This window comes from Uranotaenia lowii, chromosome 2 (assembly GCF_029784155.1).
Source record: "Uranotaenia lowii strain MFRU-FL chromosome 2, ASM2978415v1, whole genome shotgun sequence".
NCBI lineage: Eukaryota > Metazoa > Arthropoda > Insecta > Diptera > Culicidae > Uranotaenia > Uranotaenia lowii.
The window spans coordinates 289,476,426-289,497,936 of record NC_073692.1 but is presented as its reverse complement, the minus strand read 5'-3'; the positions used below and the strand labels follow the sequence as shown (position 1 = coordinate 289,497,936).

Sequence of the window (21,511 nt, the reverse complement as noted above, 5' to 3'; positions counted from 1 at the left end):
AGTTGATCGGCGGAGCTCGATTGCTCGTGTTGGCCGATTTCGTTGCGTTCACCGTGGTGAAATCGGCTAATGCGCCGTTGCTTGTACTGAAGCGAAGATTGAAGGTTCAAGTCCTGCCGGTGAGCCTTTGTATTTTTTCAAAAAATTTATGATATTTACGGCTTATGTTCTTTCGTTCTACCTCATGTTTCTCTAATCCTTTCCATCACCTACGAAAATGTCATAATTTTCAGGTACAAAGATTGTATTGAGGATTTTGAAACAAAGGTACAAAGATTGTATTAAGGATTTTGACATTTCATGTATCATGAATTTTGTAAAAATGGAAGCCTTCGTCGAAAACATCAAAGTTTAATTTGAATAACATACTAGTAAGCATTTTTATCTCGCTTTTGGGGAACCCCTTGGCAATAAATTTAACACCAGAATATACTTCTTGTATAACAGTGCAACTGAACAATGTTGCCCAAAACATCAAATGTCTCTGTCGTCATCCCTGGGCACTTTTTATTAAGCATCAGTATATTGATGATCTGTATCACTGTGCACTGTCTTATCAGAAAATTTAACAGTATTTTTATGGATTGCTACTGAAAAGTGGTTCTTCAATTTTGAGTAAGAGATTAGCGCTTAAGCGATAAGTTCAAAGTATATGAGGCGATGAGCGAGTAGCTATCGCTTACTTTTTCCAACTTTTTAATATATCGGAAGAAATGTAATAGTCTGTGTGTCATGAATAAGAGTGATTCTTGCTGTGCGCAGAAAACATCTCAATTTTCTGAATTGACTTAAAATGTTCATTTACTTCCGAACGCCACTGATCCAAACATCTAACAGCTGTTTCGTTTACTTTCCCAGCCCCGGTCAATTAAATCACAAAATGTCTGTCCCATGCTTTCGGTTTTTTGTGCCCCCGGGCAAATGACATAAAACTTCACACAACATCTGACAATCAGTAACAGAAAACGAATTTTATAGATGCCTCTATTCATGTCGGAGTCGTCGTTCGCAGAATCCATTTCTAGTCGACGTCGTCGTCATCGGACGCAATTCCGTCGTGGAGCACCCAAAAAACGAAAATCCAATAACCTTTGCCCGGAAACAGTAGACTCCATTCGCGAAATTAAATTACTAATTGCAGCTTTTTCGGTTTTCTTTCACTTTTTTTCGAACTCTCTTCCAGGAGCTCCAACGGTAATTGCTCGGAACACAACACCGGTGGCCTTTCCGGGATCGCCGCTGCACCTGTCCGTGGAATTTTGTGCCAATCCGCCGGCCTACGCGGCCCGCTGGCTCCACGGCGATCTGGTCTACACGCCGGGCCGGAAATATGGCGACGATGTGCTGGCCTACGGGTTCATCGTGAGTATCACTGTCTGCCGGTTTGCCTTTGGCTGACTATTTCTATCCGAATGTCGCGGGAGCTCGCTTTTAGATATGGGGTGGATCTAAACTTTTGTGGTGAAAGCTAACTTTGGTTGTTTGGTTTAGCAGTTTTAATTTCGTCCTAAATAAATCACCGAAAAATTATCAATCAAAGAAATCCATAGAAGCCTAACTTTGGAAAATACTAATCCAGAAGTCTGTACCTCAAAATGATATATTTTATTTGAACATACTCTAAATGATGGCATACAGTGTTACGGACCTATTTCGGATCGAGTATTTATTTTGAACCAACTTACAAATGTTTTTGAGTATTTCTTCCATAAATCAACCAAATACAGTTGAAGCCCCGCCTTTATTTATGATTATTAAGACAATTAAGATTTTGAAATTTCCATAGACAGATAGAAAGTTAGAAGAAATGAAAGATAGTGAAAATGAGCGGGTATTGTTTTATTTAGAAGCATACGAAAATTTTGTTCGGCACGGGCCAACTACTATGAAGTGGAAGATACAGATGGAATTGCATCATTAGTAGGCCAAGCGTGGTTTGCCCCACAAGTGGACACTTTCAGAGCGAACGAACAAAAATATGGTATGTGATCGCTCAGATAAGCTCCATTTAACTCAGAAACGGATCTATCGATGTGTAGTTTTCTTAGTGTGTTATCATCGCATTCGTTACAACCAACGTTGGTTTGGTTGCAAAACGTTACGGTCGAGAGTCTGATAGTGGGATACCACTGATTCTACGATGCCGTGTTTTTTTTTGCCAAAGTTTCAATGTTACTGCCTATAAATCAAGTAATAAACATAAATTGCGGTGATTAATATTGTTCTTTTTTTATTATAAGGCATGAGATATCATACAACATGTTCATACTTTTGATTCAAATTTCTCTCAATGCACCTTAAAAATCTTTTTGGCATTTGATATTGTCAAAACAAATAACCGCCTTTTAAGATTCACGGATTTGAAAAACGTGAAACGCATTTTTTTGTCCTAATTGCGTGAAAAAAAATACCAGTGAAATTACTCTCATTTTTGTAGACATGAGTCCCAAGTCGAAACTTGCCAGTTGAAGAGCAAAAATGCTGGCAATACTCAAAATCTGTATTTTTTTTTTTTAATGATCCCGCGCCGATCCTCCGGTGCATAGGGCCGTGGTAAAAGACCTCCACTGTTGACGATCCAGAGCCAGCGTCTTCACTTGGTCCCAGTCAAGATTCTCGTCGACAGTTCGGATTTCAGCGGCAAGGGCTTCGCCGCCACGAGTTTCTAGGTCGGCCTCTTCTTCGATGACCTTCTGGATTCCAATCTAGCGCCTCTCTGCAAATCTCGTTTTCATCTTTTCGCAGCGTGTGTCCAATCCATCTCCACTTACGTTCCCGAATCTCGATTTCTAGCGCCTTTTGATGACACCGGCGATGTAGTTCCTCATTCGAGATCCAGTTGCCAGGCCACCAAGCGCGGATGATATTCCGCAGGCAGCGGTTTACAAATACTTGCAGTTTTCGCGTCGTTACCGCATATGTGCACCAAGTTTCGCACCCGTACAGCAATACGGATTTGACGTTTGAGTTGAAGATTCGGATTTTCGTTCGTAGAGAGATCTGGCGTTATCTGTATGTTATTTATAAAAATGGAGGCGTTTTTTTTGTAACACCATCACATATAAACTGACGGTCGAAATAAAGTGAAATTTGGTATTTGGGTTTTCGGGTCAGAAATGGTTTGTATAATAGTTTCAAGAAACTCACTTTTAGAGAAGGTGGCCCTCATACAAAATCACCTTGAAATGGGACACAACTCGAACAATTTTAATACATTTTTCATGAAAGTTTATTCACGGCCACGAAGATGTTAAGGACGAGTAGATGCAGTTAAAATTTTTCTAACGATTTATTAAGTAAAAGGTAAAACGATGTTTACAAGGTCAGCTATTTTTTTTATAAATTACGTTTCGAGCTACTGCGGCATTCGCTCCTCTTTAGTGGACACTAAAGTCAGCAAGCAGAGCGTAATAATAATAAACTTGACAATTTATTATATCTAATTAGTTTTTATCCGTTAAAGCTCAGTTCATTTTGAAATGGGATAGTTTTGAATTCGTGTATCGAAAAGTTCATTTGTATGATCGAAACACTTTCTATGAATTACTCTTATAAAAATTCATGAAAAATTAAAAAAAAGTTTATCGTTTTCTGCATCAAATATTTCTCGTTTATTCTTGATATCTTCCATCGGCTGGCGCACACTTCTTTCAGTCATGCTATTGATCAGTTTTTTCTAGTTATACTTCGTCAAATATGTAATATGAGTGGCTGCTCAGCAAACATGAAATCGTACAGAAATGAAATCATAAGTCATTAAAAATGGTGTTGCGAATTATGAACCCAACTGTATGGTGAAAAAATTGTAAAAAATGTCGTTTGAAGTCAGTTTAAATCGGATATGATAGAAAGTCTGCCAAGTTTATAAATTTTGGAACGATCTTGCTCTCGCGTGGGCTTCTAGTGAGAAAATCATCGCCGTGCTCTCTTTGCAACCAGCAGTGCATCCAGATGGCTAAACATCAGATGGGAATTTAGTAATTTGATGGCTACGAGAGCAAAATCTCACGCTCTCTTGAAATTTTTGCGATTAGGACGAATAAGATGTCGGATAGCGCAAAACTGATATGGTTTTCGTCGCTTTGAAAAAATGAAATTTATGTTTATATATTGCCTCCACTTTGGTAGGTAAAAACTGTTTTTTCAACTTTCATACGGTCGTTCTATAATGTAAATGGAACGTGCTTCAAAACAGCATTAGAATATAGCTACAAACATTTTTACTGGGCCCAGCAAACATGAAATCTTATCAGAAATGATAGCTTAGTGAAAAGATCGTTCAAAATGTCGTCTGAAGTCAGTTTAAATCGGATAGCTAGCTTAGCTTGGTTGACTACTCATTGTGAGTAATGGAATCATTGTTACATGGCGGTTACAGTTTGTATACTGACAATAACATCCGTACACCCCTCGTCGAACTGTCAGTCGTTTGATGTGTAGCGCATCCTCTATCTCCCTCTCTTTCGTACGGCCACATGCTTCACGACCTCAGTCTACAACCGTCTATGTTCAGCGTCGGAGTTTTCGCGTGTGATAGAGAACGACTTGCGCACAGATATTCAGGCTATCGGTAATTCAATAACCGGAGATTTCCTGGTGATTTTCCAGTATTTTACACTCATATTCACCTTAAATCATTGAACTGGATATGCTGTGCAAAAATGTTTATACAACAAGACTTTCAAAGACTTCAAATAGCAAATTTTATTAGGCTTTGCTCAACTTACGCATTTCCAATTCCATGATCGTTGGCGTAGCTAGGCAGAACAAGTTTTACTTCGCCAATGGTTGCTACTCCGTGATTGATCAAGGCCATCAATTTTTTGCAAGGCCAAAAGAATGGTGCTTGGGACAAGCAGTTCATTCGCAATGCACAAAACTCATGCTCTCCCTTTGAAAATGATCTATAACGGCGCCGGCCACGTCCTAGTAGTCAATGAGGGATGCAGGAAGGATTGTTAGTAGGATACTTCATTGGATCCATCAACAACCATTCGCTCCTTTATATTCCAAAGATAAATTTTGAAAAATTTAGAAACAAAGGTAAATCAATATCTCCAACTAAAGAAACCGTCTATACGTCAGCGAATCGATGTTTGAATATCCAAGGAAAGGGTATTGTTAGTTGGGGAAGGTTTAAGATCAGGATCCATTTTGGAAAATGGTGCGATCAAGTTTTTCTACACCTCCTATGCTCCTAGATATTTCCTAAAGAAACTCCTACTTCTATCTATGAGCCAGCGACGAAAAGGCAAAAAGTTTACCATAATGCAGTTATGGTGAATAAAGCATATTTTAAAATTCTTTTTGAAGCTAACTTATTTTTGAAGCAATTATTCCTGTTATATTGATGTATTTTCAGTTGCGCTGCGACCTCCGAGTAGAGCGGTTGGTTTTTTTTCTCTCTCCCGCGCGTGTCATTCTTTCGAATTGTAGAACGGACGCGTGAGGTGCCGAATTATTTGAAGTGGTGAAAGAACATCATAAAAGTTGAAAACGCGAGATGGATTAAGATCTCTTCGAAAAATGAAGCCGAAATTGCTGAAAATTACGTGGGAAGTGCGCAAATAAGCGATAGTTTTACGGTTTGAAAATGGCGTCTTTATTTGCACGCAAATGGATTCATGGAAGGTTTTTGTTGTGTCTACTTCGCCATATTGGAAAATGGTGATGCTTTATTAGCCTGTTATTTGCTGAGATTTAGTTAACCAGTGATGGATCATAATGGTGGTATCGGCTGAATTGTGATTTCAATCCGGGAGGCGGGATACGGTTCGTTTTTAATTTGCTTTTCAAAGCTTGCTTTGATGGAAATTGACACAAAATTGTAGGACTGCGCGTGTGTTGGTGGGGGCATCAATCGCATGAATAAAATATATTCGAAGAAAAATTCATGTAGAAGAGTGGAAGAGCGAAAAAGTATTCATTCTACTAAAACCGCTGAGTCAGATGAATCTTTAGCGAATGGAAGTTCGCGAAACGACAAGAGGTTTATTTTCATGGCTTGTGTGGAGTGTGTGTTGGCTGATACAACTCAGAGTAAAACAAGCTGAAGTGCGAAGGCAAATCAGAGGCTCCCCGCTATCAACAGGAGGTGCAGGGTACAGGTGCCGATAGTGTAAAAGTGTGGTAGGGTGTATCTAAAGAAAACTTTAATCTGTTCGTTTGTCACTGAATATAAAAAAAGGTCAAGAAGATTTGACATCACGAAGGTGATCAAGTGTTGCGCGAGTCTGGTTTGTGAGTAGCCAGGCGTGGGTAAATTTTATTTTCGAAGTATATAATGATATGTTTTAGATGGTTCAATCAGTTGCCAGCTGGCCAGGTATATACACGGATGCCGGAATACCTGTGGTAAATGTATAACATTCAAGATGTTACACATTTTCAACTGGTTGCGCACCTGATTGATTCCTTCTACCAAAATATACCAACAGAAACACGAAATACATTCACCACATAACAGTTCATACGAAACCATGGGGTCCGGGTATGGTGTACGCTGCATTGGAGATTTTTCGAACAAGTTAATTATCTAAAGAATGCATGTGAGCACATACTTTGGCAGAAACTGCGGTGAATCCGTGCACCTATGGTGGATTACCTACATACATACATACAATTATTCCTGTTATATTGATGTATTTCCAAAAACGACTTTTCAAAATGAAGAGATAGGTCAAAGCATAATTATAATAAAATTTTTGATGTCTTATGCTTTTTAAATAAATACCTTGTTTTAAAGTAAAAAAATTAAATGAGATATCTGTTTTGATAACTGATAGAGGTTGTTTTTTTAAATCTCATCAATTCGATTCTACTCTTTGCCTCATATTGATTTCGCTATTACTGAGAAAAAAAAGCATGAGCTTGCTAATAACTTTTAACAAAACGACGAAAAATAATTCGTTAATCAATATGCCTGAATAACGAAAGATCTAGTCATCAAGATTGGCTCATGAGACAAGGCTAAATATTAACCGTTAAATTGAATATTGAAAAATGTAACAAGATTTTTTTATAAGGTTGGAGACTACAGATTTCGACAGATCGCACAAATTGTTTTTTTAAAAGGCGATTGAAACTTCGTTTGTTGATCAATGAAAAAAAACGGGGTTGAAAATGTAAAAACTACCATTTCATGAGAATAATTCCGCTCAAGCTAGAAAAATCAGTTTAAAAAATAGTTTTGCGTGTTTATGAGGCGAAACTAAACGAGACTGTCAAAAACTACATTCAGATTGAGAAATATATTTTAAAAAACCTCTGAAATTCCGTTGAAACCTTCCGAACATGGATTTTTTTTTCCGATGATACTTGATGCAGTCAGTTTAAATCGGATATGATAGAAAGTCCGCCATGTTTGTAAATTTTGAAATGATTTTGCTAACGCGCGAGCTTCAAGTGAGAAAATCAACGTTATGTTCTCTCTGCAACCAGAAGTGCAACCAGATGGCTAAACAATAAATGGGAATTGAGTAATATAGACCAATGAGAGAACTGGAAAATATTGTCGCCGTCAACGATTTGAAGGCTATGTGAGCAAAATTTTGCCCTTATTTGCATTCTTCCGTTAGGAACAAATAAGGTGTCGGATAAAGCCCATTTGGTATAATTTTTGTTGACTCAGAAGGAAATGAAATTTATTTATGTATAATACCTTCACTTTGGTAGGTAAATGCTGTTTTTTTTTGACGTAGAATTACGTCTTACGGCAACACTATAGGGGGGCAAATTGAAATTCGCGAACGGATCTCGCGTCACGAAAAACGCCTCTTTCAAAGACATCTTTCTTAAAAGACATACCAAGCGTGCTCAACGTTGATTGGCTATTCGAAAGTGGAAGAAAACTAGGACGCCCCGCCCCTTCCTGAGTTTTGGTTTTTACCAGCCTACGAAAAATATAAAAGAAGGGGTCGACTGACGGTTTATTTCATTTTGTTTGAGAAATTCAAACCAGGCACATGGGCAGAGCAGAGCAGAGATGACCAACAGCGGCGGGAGCAAGTAGTGATAGCTCAGGTCACCCGTGACACTTCACACCAATAAACACACACACACACACACACACACACACACACACACACACACACACACACACACACACACACACACACACACACACACACACACACACACACACACACACACACACACACACACACACACACACACACACACACACACACACACACACACACACACACACACACACACACACACACACACACACACACACACACACACACACACACACACACACACACACACACACACACACACACACACACACACACACACACACACACACACACACACACACACACACACACACACACACACACACACACACACACACACACACACACACACACACACACACACACACACACACACACACACACACACACACACACACACACACACACACACACACACACACACCTCCCATCACTACCCATGGAACACCACCCGCCCACCGCAGCTATCCCACCCACTTATCGCACACCACCACACACCATCCATGCTACTGGCCCATCGCACACCACCCACCCATCGCACTCCACCACCACCTACTCGCCCATCGCACACAACCAACACCCATCGCACACAACCACCACCCATCACACACCACCCACCCATCACACACCACCACCCATCACACACCACCACCCATCACACACCACCACCCATCACACACCACCACCCATCACACACCACCACCCATCACACACCACCACCATCCACCCACCCACCTATCACACACCACCACCATCCACCCACCCACTCATCGCATACCACCACCATCCACCCACCTATCCCACATCACCACCACCCACCCATCCAGACCACCCACCCACAATACAAAAGTCAAGACTATCTCTTTTTAAGATTTTGGCCCTGAAAAGGGCCGTTTAATCAAGTTTGATTATAAGAAAACATAGTTAATCCAACGAATGCTCCGGCATCCTAGGTAAAACCAACATTTTTAGCTAGTGATTGCTATGTGATCTGAAGGGAAATTAAAACAAGATACTGATTCCAACAAGACGCATGAGGCTAAACAGTTTGAAAGCTTTTGCACTGAGTCAAGCGTTTAGATCAAAGCAGTCGTTGTAAGCTTTTCTCGCAAGCGTTTGATACAAAGCTCGTGTGTTGATCAAATTATTTGCATAACTGCCGGGCGCAATCATTTCGACGGCATTTGCCTTGTTTCTGCTTATACTAATATTTAATTCGCCTCTTGTTATGCAGTTGAAAAAGCTGCATACTATCTTATGGGTCGTTTCAGACCATTATTAGGTATTAAACGACAATTTAGGGAAGAATGACTTTTCTTGAAGATCAATTCCTTTAAAAAAAATTCGACATACTTTATTCTAGAATGCTAATTTAAGACGAAAAGCAAATTGACGCACAAAGACATTGTAATTCTACGTGAACTTCTCGGTCGTTTCTTATAAACAACCTCTGTAACTTTTTTCAACTTTAATACGATCATTCTATAATATATATGGAACGTCCCGGATCGGAGCATTTCTCACAAATGGACCGATTTCTGTCAAAAGAAAGCTTGTCAGTTAAAAAACGTCCGATTTTCGTTCGATTTTCTGGACCATTTGCATGCTGCTATAAGCGGCGTCCATTTAAATTTTAATGTGAAATTGTGAAATTATTTTAACGACTATATCGGTGAAATTTTCTATTCTTTAAGAAAGAATGTTTAAGAATTGAAAGATTATAGACGGATAGAAGATTAGAAAACGGTGAAAGATGTTGAAAATGAGCGGAAGGGTAATTTTAATTTGAAAAACTTTTCATCACATTTCATCGTTTTGTTTTCCTTTTGAGCAACATTGTCCATCTTTTGAGTATATTTGTTTTTGATTGTTGAAAAATTCAATTAAGTTCAAACAAAAAATTAGTGTGATTGATGGTTTAAGCCTTCTGTGCCAATTGGCATCAAAACAATAATTTTGAAGATGTTGAGATACGTTAAAACCATAGTGATCAAAGTTACCCCGAAACTTGAATCTGGTTTTGTAACAAACACTTCGTTATAGTCACTAATGTCGTTTGAATATTCTGCTATCAACGGTTATACTTTATACTTCTTACCTCAGCAAGTATTTAAAAAAATAGTGTTACAAAAAAGCAACCCTTTCCAAAATATTCTAAAATGAATTAAAAACGTGGTCAATGTTCCTCAAGTATACGGTACGTATTTTTTATGTTTCGTTTCGAACCCCCTCCTTTTGAATAGAGCAGCAGAAGGAGGCTAAGTTCAACAAATTATGTTTTTATATTGAAACTTTCTTGTGAATGAAATTTGATGAAATTTTTTTTAGAAAATGTATGGTTCAGCCGTTTTTTTACATAATTTTTTTTTTTAATTTCTCGTTGTGAAAAAGTCATCAAGTTTCATGAAAATCATTCAATTAATCCTATATACAAAGTATTTGATTAAACATCTTTAAAGTTGTTTTGATTCTTAAACAACAACTAACCGCCCTCGAATGCGAATATAACTAACTGGTCGCGTTTTTATTTTTTGTTTTTAGAAATTTGCGCCAAAATCGCGACGTACAAAAGTAAGCTTCCTTCTCGGGGTAACTGGGTGGAAAATATAGATGGGAAATTGTATGCCAAAACTTCTATTCAGTTCAAATAACTACAAATTTAATTACTGAGGGCACTTGGTTTAACTATACGTTATTCAAATTAGATAAACGCTAGTCTTCTTATACCTACAGAATTGGTTCAGGCATTTCGGAGGAGCAGTGAGACTTACACCGTTACACGACAATTTCATATAAAAGATACCTATTCCAATAGTTAAGATTCAATTTTGTTTAGAAAAAGTTTTCTAAAATGTTACATCTAGAATAAAAAAACATTTTTTATTCGAAAATGATTAGGGGAGAGTGGGGATACTTGATCCCCTTTTCTTATGTTCACCATATCTTTTTGGAAAAATTTTGCAACTCGCCGTCTTTGACATTTTCTGACAGCTTGTAACTTCAAGTGTCTATGCTCTAAAAATTAGAACGATACTTGAACCCGTTGATGAACTAGAAGCATTTTCGTAGGAGTAAAAAAATTGCGATTTTTCTAAAGTTAGGGGAGACTTGATCCCCTTTTGAAGGAGACTTGATCTTTTATTCAGGAAGCCCTAATCCTTGTATAAAAATCAAACAAAACCCCAAGATAGAATGTTAATTGACTATTTTGGTCATGTTTGTTCTCATTTCACAATTTATAGCAGACTTAAGAAGAAAATTCTATAACTTTATCTCAACGCTAATAACATTGCATACTTAAAGGCGCTATTTTTATAATAAAGAGAAAATTAATTATTTTTGTTCTTTTCTTCATACAAATGTTTGATAAATATTATTTTTTGGATAAATATTATTTATTTCGTAATCAGCAATCATAATGATCAATTCAGAAGAAGAATATGCCGTTTGGAAGGGGGATCAATTGTACCCAATTCTAGGGGATCAATTGTACCCATAATCAACATTTTAGAAAACTTTTTTTGAAAAAAGTTGAGAGTTTTCCATTGCTTTGAAAATATGGCATTATGAAGTTCATTTTACGCTCGAACGATTGATACATTGGAACAAATATTTTTTTTATAATTTTCCCATGTAAGGAACATTATAAAGTGATGAAAAAAGATCTTCAAGTTACATGTTGTGAAATTTTTCAAACAAAGTTCAATTACTCAAACAATTATTTTGTTAAAAAAATTTTAAATACAAGCATTGTTATTTTGCTCATTTTGGCACATTTTTCTAGAACATTTGATCTTTGTAAGACATTCCAGTTTCGAGATATAGCTAAGGAATCAAGTATCCCCAGGGATCAAGTATACTCATTCTCCCCTACAGTTAATGGTGGGCACAAAATTACTTATATTCATTCAATAGCTGATATTTACTAATGATTTCAATGTTGTTTAATTTTGAAAATAAATGTGGTCTACAAGAATAATTTTTTTTATTCTTGTTTAGGATCATCGAGTTTTTAGCGAACATTTAATATCTTTTTTTTTTCAAAACTTATCTTACATTGATAAAATCATGCCCAATTTTTAAAAATGTTCTTCGAAACGCATATAAACGGGATCGCGCCTCGTCCTCATTTTTGGACCACAGTAACTGGATAAACACATAAGACCATGCGTAGCATCTCTTCTGAACAAATTAAACTAAAATAAGGAAGAACTACAAAATTTTAGCCAGAACTGCGACAAAAAATTATTAACATTACCCACAATTAAAAATAATAAATTGAGATGAGGCTCACCGTGATTTTGTTTTGTTAATTAAGACTTCACCGAGAAGGTTGGTGAATATTTCAGGCTATTACCCAGTGAACATTTAGGTCTGTATATTTCAGTTGTTTATGAAATATAAACACTTTTGTACAATCTGGAAACGTTGTATAGAATATTCTATATGAGCCTGTACGTACCAAAGTGGAGGCAATATACGGATCAAACTTTGCTTACCTTGAAAATATAAAACTTTGTAATGCGTTTTCAACAATTTGATAGCAACTTTGCTTTGCACAAAATCTTAGGATTGTACAACTTACAACTTTCCATTGCCTGTCTTACAATTTGATTACAATTTCCATTTGCAGGTAGTCTGAGGTTTGTACAACTTTCTTCCCCATTTAATACAATTTATTGTTACTGTATCCCAAAGCAATTATATTTTTCCATTATTACGATTTTACTATGAATCGCCGTGAACATAAATAAAATAGAATTTAATGTTTACTGCAAAAAAATTGAACCATGTGCAATTTCATCTATACCTTCCCTCAGTCTCGAACTCACAACGTTCCGATCCCTGTCCTTCGATACTTCCTCGGCACCATTTCATGTTTATACAAACAAGCAAATTTGTTCATGTACAGTTGAGAGTGCCTTTTAAAATTCAGTTGACCGTATAAAATACCACTGACTGCATCATTTCAGACTCCAAATCTATTTATAGATGCCGTTTTTTTATATACAACTTTAACCTATCTCATAGACGATTCTATTACAATCAATAATTGTATTCAGTGCTGTGCGATCTTAGCTAGCTATTTACTGTACTGTTAAACAATTCGACAATCTGCCGATTGTTTTAATTCATTATACGATGTTCTTACAATTACTGTACGACCTTTCATGGAAATAATATGTCATCATAGATCGTAACCATGAAAGATTGCTTAATTGTACAGTGGGATTAAAAATTAAACTTTACAGAATTCTACTGCGATTCAAAACAACTTTATTAATCTTTCTATACGATTAACAAAATGTTATCGTATATAATGAACTATACAAACCATAAACGATAAAATATAACTTGGTTTAGCTACAACATGATTTTTATACAATTCCAATCTAAACTGGATGCTTATACAATCTACAATGAACACTACTTTACGATTTCTGGTTATCTGGGTAGTAACAACATTTCACAAGAAGAATGAGAATGAGAAACATATAGATATGGGTAGACGAAGATTGGAAAAAAATGACAGAAGTTGAAAATGAGCGAGTAAAAAATTTTAAGAAGCATTTTCAGCACATACTTAACTTTTGTCTAAGCACGAATGGGATTATGATATAGCTCAGTTGGCAAGTCAGTTGCTTTCTGAGCCGATGCCCGTGAGTTCGAGTCCAAGAGTAAACATCGATCACAGTTGTACCGGATAAGTTTTTCAATGACTTGTCCGCCAACTACATCGTTGATATAAGTCGCGAATGACATAAAGATGTTAAAACAACTATAATAGAATCAAAAAAAAAAAAAGTTTAAGCACGAATTAACTATTTTGAAGTGTTAGAATCGGACAGGGATGAGTGTACTACAACAACAAAATTGGTCATAAATTTAATTCAAACATGTACCGATTTATTTATGAGCCACCCTAACGTACTTTAGTGGCAAACTGCATTTCCCGAAATTCTATCGTCTTGTCTAGCGTTATCATTTCTGTACTGGACAGCTCTCGGTTTCGATGCTTTTAATTAAAACATTTAGGTCAATGTAGAAGTAAGGCCAAGTCGCCTTTTTTGCCCATGCCGAGATTTTAGAATTTTGGCATTTTGATTCATTCCTATAGCTGTTTTAAAGAATATATTGAATCATTTAGAAGCAGATTATTGAACTTTTAAAGGAAATACATTTTCAGAGGCTTAAAGGAATTCAATATTGACCACCAGAAGATCAGAAACATCATTCCACCTTGATCTGACCTTAATCAGGAAGATTAAATTAACAATACAGCCCATAAAAATAGCTGCTGAAATCGATAGCACCAGCATCAGTTGAATCGGACGCCCAGGACACGTTCCCTACTTAAAGAATCCCTATCCAGCCCCAGCCAGTCAGGATTAACAATTCCGATGACACTTTTATGTTCGCTCTCGCGCTTTCGTCCGGGACATTCTGTGTCTCATCCCAACCACTTTTCCAATTTTATTGAGGATTGCTCCTCGAATGTCAGCAAACATAAAACGTTTGACAGTTTATATGCAATTAAAATTCCCGGCACTGCTGGTTAGTTGACTGTGGTGGGTTGTGGAATTGGTTGCCACAAAAAAAAAAAAAGATCTGGTAGGGATGATTTCACCCTTCTTTACGAGACAACCAGAGGCAGCACCCTTTATGGTTTTCTCCGTTCCTTTGGTAGAGAGTGGGTCTTTTTTTCCCATTTCATATTTGTCCGGACAAGCGACATTCATCCGATTGTCGGGCGCCAAAATCTGATGTTCCGTTTAAATCCGGTTTTATTGGTCCTTCTGGTTTTGCGGACTTAGTCATGCGTTGATTCATGGTTTTATTGATAGAATGGTTGTTAAGATATGATCACGATTGGAGAGAGAGAGAGAATGTTCGGTTGGCAAAAACAGTGATATTCGGTCGGTAACGCAACTTAGTGACCATGAAAAGTTCATATAGTCATTTTACGTATTTGGCTTTCAGAATATGGAAAACCCGTAAAAGCGCACCAGCGTAAGATGGCCATTGCCATTTTTCCAGAAACATACGCTGACCCGTGGCACACAGGGGAAACCTATACAAAAGGTGAGGGCTCCTGTACCAAATAAACATTAATTATACACAATTCTAACAATTATCAGAAACTACCGAACCGATCAATGTGAAACTTGGTGTGTAGCTATATTCAAGACCGGGAATTTTCTATAATGCTTTAAAACCCCTCCATATAAAAAATGGGGGCTCCCATTTTTTAACAAAAATTTTCAAAAATTTGACACAATTCGAACAATTATCGGAAACTACTGAACCGAGAAACGTTAAATTTGATGTGCAGCCATTTTCGATACCGGGAATAGTTTCTATAATACTTTAAAACCCTTCCCAATTCACCCAACCCCCCCATGAGGGTTCATCAAAAGCACGCGAGGTATTTACTTTACACTAAAAATTATGAATTTTGAATCAAATTTTGAAGATGGACTAAGGTTATTCGATAGCAACAATCTTGACACAGAACTGGCTTCAAAACCTCGAAAACTTATCCCAGGTTCAGAATTCAGCTACAGATTTTCAAAATTTTCTCACTCATGGATAGTAATTCATTTCTTAATACTAAATTTTATTCTGGTTCATTACTATCAAAAATAAAATTGTATTTGTGTTTTTAAATTTCAGATTAGGTATCCAGTTTAGGATTCTTGCTTTTGGTTTGAATGATCATTAAAAATTGAAATAAAAAGCTGTGGATTTTCTAAAAAATTTGAATCATGAGTTTTGAAACTTATACGCATTTCTTACATTTAATTAATTTTTTGCGAACATGCAAAAAAATTAAGTTTTCAAAAACGGAGCGTTTTATGTCATATTCAAATTCTAAGTTTTGAAACTTTATTCTTATGCTTAAATTCAAACATAATAAAGCTTCAAAATAGCGATATGTATTTATCATTCGAAATTTCTATTTTTAATTTAGATTTGAAAGTCAGAATACATTATTGAAATATAGAATAATCATCGAAACCCAAAACATCCAAATTTATATCATGAATTCATGATTTAGGGCTACGAAACCGATTTCAATTCTTGGCTCATATTTCTGAAATCCAAAACCGTTTTTATGTACATTTCAGAAAACGTAATGAAATTCCGAACCAGTTTGACAATTCAAATTTTTAATTCAAGTTCAAATTTCAGATTCAAATGCTGAATGAGTTCTAAAATCGAAATCAAATTATCAAGATGACTATTTCGGTAAGGATTTAAATTGCAAGAGTTTGTAGGATGATAGTTCTGATTAATACTTCGATTTTAAAATTTAACCAAATTCTGTTCGATTGCACAATTCCACTGAAAATGACAAACATTTAGCAGAATTATAGTTCATTTTGCCAAAAAAATATTTCCACAGGAATTGATTTTTAATGAAAATTAATTGATAAAAAAAATGTATCTTCTCTTCATAAAATTTCTGGAAATTGCATATGTTTTGGCAAATTTCAAACTAAAATCGAGTTTGCATAGATCCGATTTGTAATTCAAAATTTTAGTCTGTTACTATTACCTGTGAAAATTGTATTTATTTTTAGAATTTTCTTCCGAAATTGAAGGCTTTCTTAGAAAAAAAAAACATATTGTTAGTTCAAATCAAATCAAATTAGCAAAGTTAAGCTGGCCAGAGACCACCTGTTTTGCAGGACAGTCGTCCGGCATTCTCGCAACATGTCCCGCCCAGCGTATCCGGCCAGCTTTCACCACCTTCTGGATACTGGGTTCGCCGTAGAGTAGCGCGAGCTCGTGGTTCATCCTTCGCCTCCACACTCCGTTCTCCTGTACGCCGCCAAAGATGGTTCTTAACACTCGTCGCTCAAATACTCCGAGTCTCGTGCCCGTAGAGAACAACCGGTCTAATGAGCGTCATATATAGGTTACACTTCGTGCGAGGGCTAAGTCTTCTCGACCGCAGTTGCTTGTGGAGTCCATAGTAGGCACGACTTCCGCTGATAATTCGCCTCCGGATCTCACGGCTTGTCATTGTCACGGTCATTGTCTGCGGTCACCAGTGAGCCGAGATAGACAAAGTCTTCGACTATCTCCAGCTCATCGCCGTCGATCGTGACCTTGTTATTACCGGACAAGCGGGTTCGGTCGATCTCGGATCCGCAGGCCAGCATGTACTTCGTCTTGGTCGTATTAATCATCAACCCAATCCTTCCTGCTTCGCGTTTCAGTTTGCGGTAGATCTCCCTCACCGCCGCAGATGATCTGCCGACTATATCAATGTCATCGGCAAAGCAGATAAGTTGACTGGATCTGTTGAAAATCGTGCCCCGCATTTCGCCCACCGCTCGTCGAATAACACCTTCTAGCGCCACGTTGAACATCATGCAGGATAGACCATCACCTTGTCGAAGCCCCCTGCGCGATTCGAATGAACTCGACAATTCACCCGAGATCCGCACACAGCACTGCGTTCCATCCATCGTCGCCTTGATCAGTCTGATCAGCTTCCCGGAAAAGCCGTTCTCGTCCATGATTTTCCATAGCTCGTTACGGTCGATCGTGTCGTATGCGGCTTTGAAATCGATGAATAGATGGTGCGTAGGGACTTGGTGTTCCCGGCATTTTTGGAGGATTTGCCGTAATGTGAATATCTGGTCCGTCGTAGACCGTCCCTCCATGAAGCCGGCCTGATGACTTCCCACGAATCTGTTTGCTTGTGGCGTTAGGCGGCGGAGTAGGATTCGGGACAACACTTTGTAGGCGGCATTGAGGACAGTGATCAATCGGTAGTTCTCACAGTCCAATTTGTCGTCCTTCTTGTAGATGGGGCATATTACCCCCTCCTTCCACTCCTCCGGTAGCTGTTCTATGTCCCAGATCCGGACTATCAACCGGTGTAGGCTATCGGCCAACTTGTCCGGGCCCATTTTGATGAGTTCAGCTGCGATGCCATCCTTCCCAGCCGACTTGTTTCTATTAAGCTGGCGAATGGCTTCCTTAACTTCACTCATCGTTGGGAGTGGCTCCTCTACGTCGATGGCTACGCCGGCGATGTACCTTCCCCCACCGTCTTGATCTCCTGCATCTCCTGTTCATCGAAGTGCTGCTTCCACCCTTTGATCACCTCACGATTGTCCGTCAGGATACCCCGTCCTTATCCCGGCACATTTCGGCTTGCGGAACGAAGCCTTTGCGGGATGCGTTGTGTTGCGTGGGATTTTAGCCCACATATTGGGTTTCCACACCCATAGAAGAGGTTGCAATAATTCAATGCCTATTTAGCAAATCTCTGTGCCGATAATGCCCTGAAATGTGCACTGTGCCGAAGACGGTATGTTTGAAAAACCGTAACTGGCATAAGGACTCGGCTCCCAACTAAAATGATGCACTACATTCAAGCGAAACAAGAAAAACATTTTATGGGATTTCGTTCCTATTGGATAATTCATTCCAGAAACAAGAAAATAAAAATATAAACAACAGCGCCCGTAGGGAGAATCGAACTCAAATCATCAACCATATGGTCTTGCCAGACCGACATCTTAACCAGTGTACTATTTGAGCTTCATGCAAGAAGAGGGATATTTGTCATAGGCATTCTGCCACCGATCAATCACAAAAGAAACGCACGACAGTGGCTTCCCGGCGTTTGGCCTCCTTTCAAGGTATTCATTTGTCTTGAGATGGAAACGGGAAAGGGAACGGGAGTGAAGGAAACGGGAAACCCATTGAATGAGAACTGTGCTTTGCTTACTGCCTGCTATTACATACACACGCTACATATACACAGCTGCTAAAGCCGGGCAGCTTGGCCGGTGCTTGTTTGCCGGCGAATTGAAGGAATATATTCTTGTTGCTTTTGCTACATACACACGCACAGCTTAGCCGTGGTTGTTTGCAGGCAAATTGAATTGAAGGAATGTTTTTTTTTGTTGCTTTTGCTACATTCACACGCACAGTGCTCGGTTCGCTGGCTGCCTGGTGTTGGTCGATATTTATTTCCATCCTTCTTCGTCTTGTGATGCGATAGGGAGGGACGTGAAAACGTTTTTATTTTGTTTCTTTCAGACATACGCAATTCGGTCGCTCTAGGAGGTTAGTGCCGGTGGATGCAAATCGAATCAGCACCGGTCGCGTTATCTTCTTGTACCAATGATGCTATGTAATTGATTACACGCCATTGGCACAGATGCTGAATTTTGGGTGCAGTTTGAGCGTGTAGGAAAAAAGCGGTAAACGTCAGGTGAAAAAGTAACGGAAAATTATTGTATTTCGGAAACTCGTGGTAACGTGTTCGAGCGTTTTTCAATCCTTTAAATTGAATCGCATTTAAGTTGAGTTAAATCGTGATCACCAGACTAGCCTGGATATTCTTCTCTAAGAGTAAGTTCCTCTTGTATAATCATTCAATTGCATTGTATTCATGCGTTGGTTTTCTTAGGAATCTGCGATACATCAGCTTAAAAAGGCAACGCATTTGCGTTAGAGCTTCCGGACAGAAATTAGGCGATCCGATTTGTTGCAAGTAAGTTTATTTCCTAGTAAAGTGTTGTCTCAAACTTATTAAAGGAAATTTGTTCAGGTATTAGCCTCTGTAATCCGACGTAGCACTCGTTAGATACAGGCAATAGCTAAGGGGAACTATTTGTAAGTAGTAAAACTCGATATCCATATTGTCAGAATTCTAAATTTGAAATAAACATTTTACAGTTGAGTCCTGTCGAGGACAGTTTCCCGTCAATAAACGGAATTAATTCTGTCGGAGACAGACTACAAAAACCACCAAACACATTGAGTTTCTGATAGAACTTTCGTGTTTCTTGGGAACGATGCAGCTGCTCCAGCTTCTCGAGCTCCTCCTCCTCCAGGCGGCGCTTTTTCTCCTGGAAAATTCGGACTCGCTGCCTCTTCCGCTGTCGGTGATTTCCCACATTTCGACGGGTGCCTCTTTGCACTACTGCCGCCCGCGCGGCATTCTCTTCGTCCATCACCCTCCTACACTCCTCGTCGAACCAGTCGTTCCGTCGAGTTCGCTCCACATAACCGATGACGTTCTCCGCACCTGGCTGTCTTGATCGTATCTCAACAGTTCTCGAGAGGGGCTTCATCAAGCTCGCCCTCTGCCGGTAGCGCTGCTTCGACCGATTGCGCGTAGTCTGCCGCGACCTCAGGTTGCTTCAGTCGCGCGATATTTAACCGAGGCGGGCGCCGGTTGCGTGTGTTTTTCACTACGGAGAGTTTTGGGCGCATCTTCACCATCACCAGATAGTGGTCTGACTCGATGTTGGCGCCTCGACAGGATCTGACTTCGATGATGTCCGAGAAGTGCCGGCTGTCAATCAAAACGTGGTCGATCTGTGATTGCGTTTGGTACGGTGATCTCCAGGTGTACTTGTGTGGGAGGCGGTGCTGGAAAAAGGTACTACGTACGACCATTCGTTTGGAGGCGGCGAAATCTATCAGTCTGAGGCCGTTTTTGTTGGTCAGCTGGTGCGCACTGAACCTTCCAATTGTCAGTTTAAATTCCTCCTCCTGGCCGACCTGAGCGTTAAAATCCCCGATGACGATCTTGATATCATGTTTTGGGCAACGGTCGTATTCACGCTCCAGCTGCGCGTAAAATTCGTCTTTGTAGTCACCGGTACTTTCGAGGTGAGGGCTGTGCACGTTGATGATGCTGATGTTGAAGAACCGGCCCTTGATTCTCAACCGGCAGATTCGTGAGTTGATCGGCCACCACTCGATCACGCGCTTTCGCATCTTTCCCATCACTTTAAAAGCTGTTCCAAGCTCGTGTGTGTTGCCGCAGCTCTGGTAGATGGCACGACCATCTGGGTACCCTCGGAGCCCTTTCAGCATACCTCCTGCAGCGCTACGATGTCGAATTTGCGGCTCTTCAATTCGTTGGAGAGCACGTGGGTACTGCCCACAAAATTTAGAGATCGGCAGTTCCATGTTCCAAGTTTCCAATCGCTAGTCCCTTTTCGTCGCGTGGGTCTTTGCCGATTTCCATCCGAAATTTTTGTTCGTTGTTCGTTGCTTATGTTTTTTGTAGTCACGGGCTCGCAAGGCCCGCAGATAACCCCACTATCTCGCAGGAGAACCGTCGTGATGTTGCTGTTTTGGGTCCCGAACACCACCAGGACGTTGTTGCACTCCGCACGCCGCCCCTGACATGGAGAACAGACGCGTACGAAGCCCCCTATCTCAGTCTGCATGCGACCAAAGCATCCACCGGGGTTGGGTACCCGATCTCCGCTAAGGTTGCTCGCACCCCAGCTAGCACCACGGGGAGGTAGAGAATCGGAGTTGCAGACAAGAGGTGATATGACCACTCCTCTTCTCTCAAATAACGTGTCAGTTTGCTAGAACCGAAGAAAATAACGGCAGAAAACTGTGTAAGCAGAAGTCATGTAAGAAAAACTTAGCAAAATCATTCTGCGTTGAAGAAAAACCTTATGCTTAGTGTTCTTTCCAAGAACAACTTCGGC

The 21,511-nt window shown here is 39.3% G+C and overlaps 1 protein-coding gene across 3 annotated transcripts in view; it reads left to right on the top strand.

The window, feature by feature from the left end:
- LOC129746341 (uncharacterized) overlaps window positions 1–21,511 on the top strand; it is a 583,019-nt gene that overhangs the window by 444,993 nt on the left and 116,515 nt on the right. For all 3 annotated transcript variants that reach the window (XM_055739955.1, XM_055739954.1, XM_055739953.1), the window contains exon 10: window positions 1,184–1,362. In XM_055739955.1, coding sequence (XP_055595930.1) covers window positions 1,184–1,362 — 179 coding nt within the window. The remainder of the gene's footprint in view (window positions 1–1,183; window positions 1,363–21,511) is intronic.